At 48.6% G+C, this 7887-nt stretch overlaps 2 protein-coding genes across 3 annotated transcripts in view; one reads left to right on the top strand and one right to left on the bottom strand.

Moving 5' to 3' along the window:
- Positions 1–1047: 1047 nt before the first annotated feature.
- LOC113209537 (uncharacterized) lies at positions 1048–6141 on the bottom strand. The gene is made up of 4 exons (XM_052268054.1): positions 6023–6141; positions 4355–4576; positions 2509–2964; positions 1048–1790 (listed from the first exon to the last, which is right to left on the bottom strand). The coding sequence occupies exons 2-4, from the start codon at positions 4406–4408 to the stop codon at positions 1479–1481; spliced, it is 822 nt and encodes a 273-aa protein (XP_052124014.1). The 5' UTR covers positions 4409–4576; positions 6023–6141; the 3' UTR covers positions 1048–1478.
- A 655-nt stretch (positions 6142–6796) lies between these two features.
- The window catches only part of LOC113209542 (glutathione S-transferase-like), a 23175-nt gene continuing 22084 nt past the window's right edge, over positions 6797–7887 (top strand). The window contains exons 1-3 of one of the 2 annotated variants that reach the window (XM_052268107.1): positions 6797–7104; positions 7502–7642; positions 7729–7806. In XM_052268107.1, the coding sequence (XP_052124067.1) occupies positions 7507–7642; positions 7729–7806 (214 nt within the window). In that variant the 5' untranslated portion in view covers positions 6797–7104; positions 7502–7506. The remainder of the gene's footprint in view (positions 7105–7501; positions 7643–7728; positions 7807–7887) is intronic. The other variant, XM_052268106.1, reaches the window with a different exon arrangement.

Below are 7887 nucleotides of genomic sequence, written 5' to 3'. Positions count from 1 at the left end.
GGAGAAGAGGCGGCCTGTCGAATTTACGTCCCCACACTCACTTTATATCTTATCAATAAAGTCTTTCAGAGAAAAAATGAAACAGCAGAAGGTATCGTAAATCCCTCTTATCAGTGTAAATAGTGGTGATGGTGTCTTGACAAAGCAAACACCGGTAAGAATTGAGATCATGAAAAAGTATGATTGTTAAATGACACCGTTTCGACGCAACGGATCGTTTTGACATCGTTTCGAGAGATATCATTTCTCACTGGGTAGGTTACGTGCTCTTCAGTGTGCCTTATCACGAACATGTCGACACCGCTCCCAGTCTGACGACCAAAAGAACGTCTGTTTTTCGCAGATTAATTTGGCACATTGCGGGAGCTCGGCGCCTGCGAGACTCAGCATAGGCCACCCCGCAGTACACACATGCCCTATAAGCAAGATATGGCCTACCTACCGGGCGCTATGAGAGCTCGCAGAAGGAGCTGATCTAGCTCGCAGAAGGAGCTGATCTGGTCGTACACTGTAAAAAAAATCTACAGCAGTTACAACAGTGTTTAAACTGATAGTTGGAATAAACACAAAAATAAAAAAAAAAAAGTTCCGTTCAGGAACGGATCGTGAAAGCAGATGATACGAATTCAAGAATTATTCCAGTCTATAATATTTCAGTGGGAGATCACAGGACGCATTCTGCAGAAGTACATAGATAATTTACAAATCTTGATTCACATTTAATTACGTATTTATACACAAAAAGATTTGGGTTGTGTTCTGTGTCTCCTATACTTTGTAATGTTTTGAAGGGTCTAAGACCAAGTTAGTGTGAAGAGGGGCGTAGAGACAGTTTGCGAGTGATACTTCTCAATAGAGAAATGGTTTGAAAATAATGTTTCTGAATTCATTTAGTTTTGTCGCTTCATAGAGAGTTTGAATTACCGCGCCGCCAAGCCGAGCTCCGAGCTGCGCTTCGAGCCGAGTGACGAGCCGAGTCTGCCGGAGGGAGGGGGAGGGGGAGGGGAGCCTGCGTATAGGGCTATGGGCTGTGCGGCATGGGCACGGTCGGAGCGCGGGGGCCGCATCCCGCGCCCTACAGACTACTGGATGACGTCATGCCTGGTGCCTCTCAGCGCTCCGCATGAGAGTACAAGCAATGATACATAGTTAAGTAAAGTATTATTACTTTCAGTTGTGTATAATGTATCATCTGCTAAAAACAAGCTACTTATGAACTATTTTGTGTTGTTGTTTTACCAATTACTGGTCTTGCACTGTCATGACACATCACTTTTATATTAGCAAAATGATAAGAACGTTTCCCTTTCCTCTTTTTATTTCATTTTTCCTAGCCTTCATACCGCTGAGAGGGGTGGCGATAAATCGTTTAATTGATAATAGATCGAATGTCCTATTGCTCAGGTTCAGGCGGATCACCAAGCTCACTAGAGACGACTCGGGGTGGACTAGTCCGGGCCTGCGGTATAAAACGGCCGTTAAAGCTTGTCGCGCAGCAGGCTGACTACCTTCCACACCTTGCCCAAAGCCTCTCCCGCTGCAGCGAGGCTGAGCCGCCCCACTCCCCTGCAGCTCAGGGCGGGGGTGGCGCTGGCTGTCAGCATGACGAGGGCTAGCGCACGGGCCTCCGGTAGGCTCACGCTACCGCCGGTGGCGGCGTGATAGGCGGACCTTGCCAAAGAGGCGCTCGAGTCGGAGAGCTCCTGGCTGAGGTACGAGTACTGGAGGAAGTCGCTGACGATGGGAAACAGGAAAACGGCCGTCGTGAAGCTCACGTCGCCACAAATCACCTGGGTATTAACAAAAGGGTGCATTACGTCCCAGCCCCTGCTGCCGTGGAGCTGTAGAATAGACTCGTTCAAAACGGAATTGCTGGTTTTGAATTTCATTTTAACACACAATTAAACAACAACCTGCCTGATCCTGAATCATTACTGCACGCATGGAGCTCTTGAGCTTCCAGTTTTGCGTCATCATGCACAAGTAAGAAACATGTAACCGGGCCAAAACTGCTCAAATCCCAAGGAAAACGGGGTTCTCACGAGGACCTCGTTGTGACCTTTTTATGATTTACGAGGTCACGATGCTTGCACTTAACTCACTGGTGACCTCACAAGTGCAAAAATCGTGACCTCTGAGGTCACAATGAGGTCTTCGTAAAAGGAACGTTTTCCTTAGGAACACGGTTTTCCCACAAGAACCCGTCTCAGTTCGTTTAGTTTTTAGGTGATGATATTTCTTAAGCCATATTTACAAATTCATTTATATTTCTAACATTGATTCTCGTAGTCCTTTTTACCACATTGTATAAATTGTGTCTTTCTGCGTGCCATAAAAGTCACCACCCGTCGTGTCGGCGGCGTGTTCCGAGGCGTGTCTTTTTTTCACTTCGGCTTGCGCTCGGCTTGCGCACCTATGGTCCGGCGATCGGAGCAACCCCCCCCCCCCCCCCAAAAAAAAAGGAAGAAAAAGGCCACCATGTTCTCCAGACGTTGCTGGCCAACCTACGCTGATGAAGGCGAATATTGTGGTGATGAAGGAGGCGATCTGCATGTGCGCCAGCTTGGCCGAGAAGTAGCGGGTCAGGCCGTGGGTGACGAGGCGCAGCCGCCGATGCTTGGCGACCACGTCCTGCACCAGGTCCAGCGTCCTGCCGGGGGCGTCCGTCACCCTGAGCCGCTGTGCCAGGGCGTGGTATAGCCCGGTGGGCACGGCGAGCGACAGGATCAGGACGACGACGAGGCACACGGTGGTTGGGAGCCACACGAGTATACAGACGACGTAGAAGAGCCGGCCGAAGAGCGCGCCCCAGGCACCAGCGTACGGCACGAACGGCCACAGTGGCACGAAAGGCTCCTCGGAGAACAGCAAGTCCAGGCACATTTGGACGTAGAGGACAACGATGTAGGTTGTGCTGATCGCGGACAGCACAACGCTGGTCCGTCTCGTGTGTACCGCCCACGGCTGTGTGTTCAAGGTTAATGTTTTAGAGAATACAACACTGCAGGGTCGGGAATGTTACTTTAACGAATGACGAATTTACGTTAAAGTTTTACTTAACGTTAAGATACCGCGTTGTTGTTGGTTGTTAGTTGTTTTTGTTTTCAGACTGACCCCAATACGACTGTCTTTACCAGGAGCAGACCCCCCCTCCCCCCCTCCCCTCGCTTCTCCTCTAGAACAGGGCAGCAGTGGCTCCGGCGTGATGTGTCTATTGCGACCGCTGCGCTCAGCTTTGTCCCCCCCCCCCTCACCTCCGCTCTCTCGGCTCTGTGGCCTGTTCGAGGGGACTGTCCCTTTCTTCGCCCTGCTGTGGTTTTTTAAAATGATCTCTACGTTATTGAGAAGACAGTAACGGCATAACGTCATTATCGAATAAACTGGTAGAGTAGGGTGGTCCACAAACCATGCTTATGCTATACCGCATGCAGGCGAGCGGGCGGGCTGCGGGCTTGCCTACCCTTGCTCACCGCGGCGCCTTATGGCCCCGAGCAAGTATGCAACCCGGCCGCACGCCTACATCCGGTACAGTAGAAGCAAATAAGGGTTTGGGTCTCTGGACCCCCTGTACATGCCATGTACACTTTATTAGTATACATGTACACATTTTAATTGCCAGAGTATCCAAACCCATTTTATCCTAGGTTTTTAATTTTAAAATAGCTATACAGACGGGCAAATAACAAATCGTTAGTCAAATTGTTCGCTTAAGCGAGGCAGCCTACCTTGGGCAATCTGATGTACACATACCCTGGCAATCCAGGGCAAATCTTCCGCAATTCCGCAATCTTCTGATTTAGGGTCCAAAAGCCCTGCGTTATGCCTTACTGGGTGGGTGATCCGCCCCGTGTTTTTTTTCTGCTTATACTGTGCCGGATTCTTGCGTGCGGACGGGTTGCATACTCGCACGGGGCCATAGGGCGCCATGGTGAGCGACGGTAGGCACGCCCGCCGGCACGCATGAATCCGGTACAGCATAAGCAGAAAAAAAAAACACGGGGCGGATCACCCACCCTGTACAAGTGCGTTTTGCCTGGTGTAACATGAGTTTTATGAACAACAAAAGTATTAACATTTCACGACCAATCTGTCAATTTTGACAGTCTGGTGTACAACTTGACAAAAAAGTTATTGAGGCCACGCAAGGTTAGTCTGTATCAAGTGTTACGGGTAGTCTTTATTGGAAGGTAAGATTGCTCACGAAAGTCCAAAGGTGCTTTACTTCCACTTCCGTAAGTTGGCCTTTGCTTGCAATGGCCTCGAGAACAAGCACCAAGGCACTACCAAGTACGAGTGACGCCCGAAGAGGTTTAAAATATCACCTTTAGTGAGATAAAATATGGAATCTACTCACCTTTTCTCCCGGATCAGCCTTCATCACCTGGACCAGGCTCCTTAACTCGCGCATCAGGACCCAGAGCCGCGGGTGGCGGGTCACGAGTACACACTGCAGTGTGGAGTAGCCGATAAAAAAGTTACTGGTGGACTGCAGAAGCGACTGGACTGAGGTGGCTGACTGCCGCACCGTGTCCAGGCACACAAACGCGAGGAACAATATCGCGAAAGACAGAGGCAGCTGGAAATATAAGATCAAAAAACATATGTTTCTTCAAAAAACAAAGTAGGAACACTTTTTGAAGGTTTACACATGAAATTCGGCGAATTTCTGGGGCATTGTGGGTGTAATCCCTGTAATCACGTAATTGCACTCACACAATGCAACTCAGCAGACACCATGCGTGAGAATAGAGGAGGCAAGGTTTCACGCAATTTCAGCCGTCAAAACTTTTGCGACTGATAGTACTTCTAGCTTTTCCGTTCGCGTTTGGAGGGAGAGAGTTCACGCACCCTGCTCCGCATGACGAGAAACACTAATCGCTGCTGTTGACTTTCTTCAAGGCTCAGCCAGGACAGGGAGAAGGTGAGCTGCATGTCGCAGGCAAAGAGGCACAACGGCTCCGGGCGGGCCTGGAGGGCGGGCCTGGAGGGCGGGCCTGGAGGGCGGGCCTGGAGGGTGGGCCTGGAGGGTGGGCCGAGGAATAAGATCGAAGAGGCATCCTTTACCAACACGCTAGGCTAGTGTATTATTCGTTACCTAATTGCCAAAATGGCCCTCTGCTTGTGTGGTGCTGAAGAGTCGCAACAGCACGCACGGATCAGAATGTAACGAGACTGGGTGCACTCCACATGGGGAGGGACAATGTTTTGCTAGGTTGGATGTATCTCTGTGCACATCTTCATCAGAGACGTTAGTGTTAGTGCGTAGGTACACATTGTAACTAGGAGGTAGAAGGTAAAAATTCTTTACATTGTATGTAACATTGATACCAATTTGTATCTGTTTTAGATGTGACAAGGACACAGCCTGCGTACAAAGTTCGTTTACAATTAACGTTTCCTGGGTAGAGAGGTGTGAAAGCGCCTGCGAAGCGTTGGGTAGGCCGACCCGCCAGGCAGCTGTGTGGAGAAGGCTGCCCCCTGGGCACCGGCAGTGATGATGAGATCGAAGTCGTTACTGTCCCTCACATTACCGAGGGGGCCACAACTCTTCGATTTAGGATGTACACAAGATTACGTAATTACAGGGAATACACGTGAATTTTCAGCTATTACACATGAATTTTGTTGAATTTCTGGCTAGGAAAATCACCGCTTTTACGCCTCGGATGTGGGCAACCCAATCGGCGTCAGCAACGCCCCCAGCGGTGGCCGTTGCAAGCAGGCGCACAACAAAACACGCTACAGCACCACAGCAAACGCAAACTAAACGCTTTCGGACGGACTAGACGAAGAAACGTCTTAAACGCCTTTATTCCCCATTTCTAAACATCTATACTCCATAGTTTTTACTAATATTAAGGATCAAATATCAAGGAACCCGATTATCCAAAAATATCGGTACTTTCTATTATTTTAGGAAAAGTTCGTATAACCTATGTTTTTGAGAATGTGTCCAGAATACCGATATTTTGACAAAACATGTCCCTATTTCTTTCCTCTTTCCGAAAATATATGGTTTTACCGTAATTTATGCTGCTTTGGCCGTTTTACGGCAATTCAAACCGCCGATCGGTCGATCGATCGACCGATCCACCGATCCGCCTCTCTTAAAGAGATAGCCCTCAATACTGAGCCACGGATGCCGGCCGCTCTGCCCGCCCGCCCCCTATCTCTTCCTCTATGTGATAACGCTAGTCCGCCGAATTGCAAGATAGCAAGTAACAAACAGCCATAAGCAAACAAATATGAGCGAAAATTAGGACACAGACATATCCTTAAATTTGTATCATCAGTTCTCACGATACGTCCCTTTACATAGCTAAATAACTAAATATGGTCGAACCAATCAAATTATGTCAGAAAGGCTAGACTAAATAATTTCACAGAGCAAAGAGCAATTTCTAGAGCTGAACTATTATCGGTTTTGAATTTTGTTTTCTGGACTAAAAACTGTCTAAAAAATGTTTTCCGTACAGAGCTATGTGGCGCGTTGGCACGCGCGTCTGCCGAGCGCTGCCGTCGTCCGTCTCTGCTGAGACCGAGCCGAGTCTAACGGGATCGTCTAAAAATGAACGTCTAGAGTCAGTTAGCCTTGCTACCGCAGCGCTCTACGCTAACACCGTGCTCGTTAAATTCAGCACACTTTCTAGATAGTCTTGTCGCTTGCGTTAGAGGCTGCGCCACTTTATCGCTCATGCTGATATTGTGAGTACTTTAAAGTATGAATAAAACACTTCACAATTCTCTTGAAGAAGCCTCAAGTGCCCCGAAGCGAGTCTTATCGCCTTCGACTCGCCGTGGATCGCCAGAAAGAGAATATCTCGTTAGTTGCTCTGGTCGCAACTGGTGCCCGGCCCATGTGTGTGTGGGTACCATTCGTATTATCTGCTGGCCATAGTGGGAAATGCACCATTTCAGGATAAATTATTCGGGCTTGCGAGGTTTGTAGAAGTGCTGAGGGGGGGGGGGGCTTAGCTGAGTGGTGTGGACGGTCGGAATAAATACACCGACCACGGTTTGGATCGTCGTCACTTCAGCGCCAGCACCAGGACGACAGCCATCGTCAACCAGACATCAAACGACCCACGATCAATCCATAATAATGTAAGTTGTTCTTCTGCTCTACACTGTAAAAGTCTTAGGACAACCATTGTGACTAGTGGCGGACTTCTGTGTGCCTGTAATGCCAGTGTGTCTGCAAGTAATGCCTTTTAATTCAAAGTTATTGAATAGATTTTGAAAAATAAAGGTAAAAGGACGACGTAGCTATACGCTAAATAAGGGCTCCTGTGACACGCTGGTTAGGCCATCCCGCCAAACACCTGTGTGAAGCCGGTGACCTGCCTTGAGCTGGATATTGCATGGCGTACAGTCACGAATACATTTTCCCCCGCTAAGTCAGGCGGTGACTTGACAGTTACGACTTGTCGAACTTGCTTAGCATTTAGGTGAGACGAAGACCCGCCACCTTACCATATGGCGCTCCTCTGTTTGATTTCAGCAACCATGGCACCCAAATACACGCTCCACTACTTCGATGTCACCGCCCTTGGGGAGCCCATCAGATTCCTGTTCGCCTATGGCAATATTAAGTGGGAAGATATCCGCTACGACGATGATCAGTTTGAGAAGGTTAAAAGCAGTGAGTAACCTTTTAAATATAGTAATTGTATTTCAAGTTTTAAGCCTACTCCAACATATTGATACTTGATACTTCTTCCTCCACAGAAATGCCTTTTGGACAGATGCCGGTTTTATATATTGACGACAAGGTTTATGCCCAATCAACTGCAATCAGTCGATACCGTTAAGGCTTGAGTCTTTGAGAGTGTAGACTATCGATGACTCACGCCTCGCCACGCGCGGTCCCGTGGTCCCGGTGTCAGC

This window comes from Frankliniella occidentalis, unplaced genomic scaffold, assembly GCF_000697945.3.
Source record: "Frankliniella occidentalis isolate FOCC.00 unplaced genomic scaffold, Focc_3.1 Scaffold63, whole genome shotgun sequence".
Classification (NCBI taxonomy): Eukaryota; Metazoa; Arthropoda; class Insecta; order Thysanoptera; family Thripidae; genus Frankliniella; species Frankliniella occidentalis.
Note: the sequence above shows the minus strand (reverse complement) of the source record. Positions and strands in the feature narration are given on the sequence as shown.

Coding starts and splice junctions, on each gene's coding strand:
- LOC113209537 (XM_052268054.1), bottom strand. CDS start 4,408: ATGCGCGAGTTAAGGAGCCTGGTCCAGGTGATGAAGGCTGATCCGGGA. Junction 2,965..4,354: donor AGGCTGATCCGGGAGAAAAG/GTGAGTAGATTC, acceptor TTGAACACACAG/CCGTGGGCGGTACACACGAG. Junction 1,791..2,508: donor CAATATTCGCCTTCATCAGC/GTAGGTTGGCCA, acceptor GTTAATACCCAG/GTGATTTGTGGCGACGTGAG.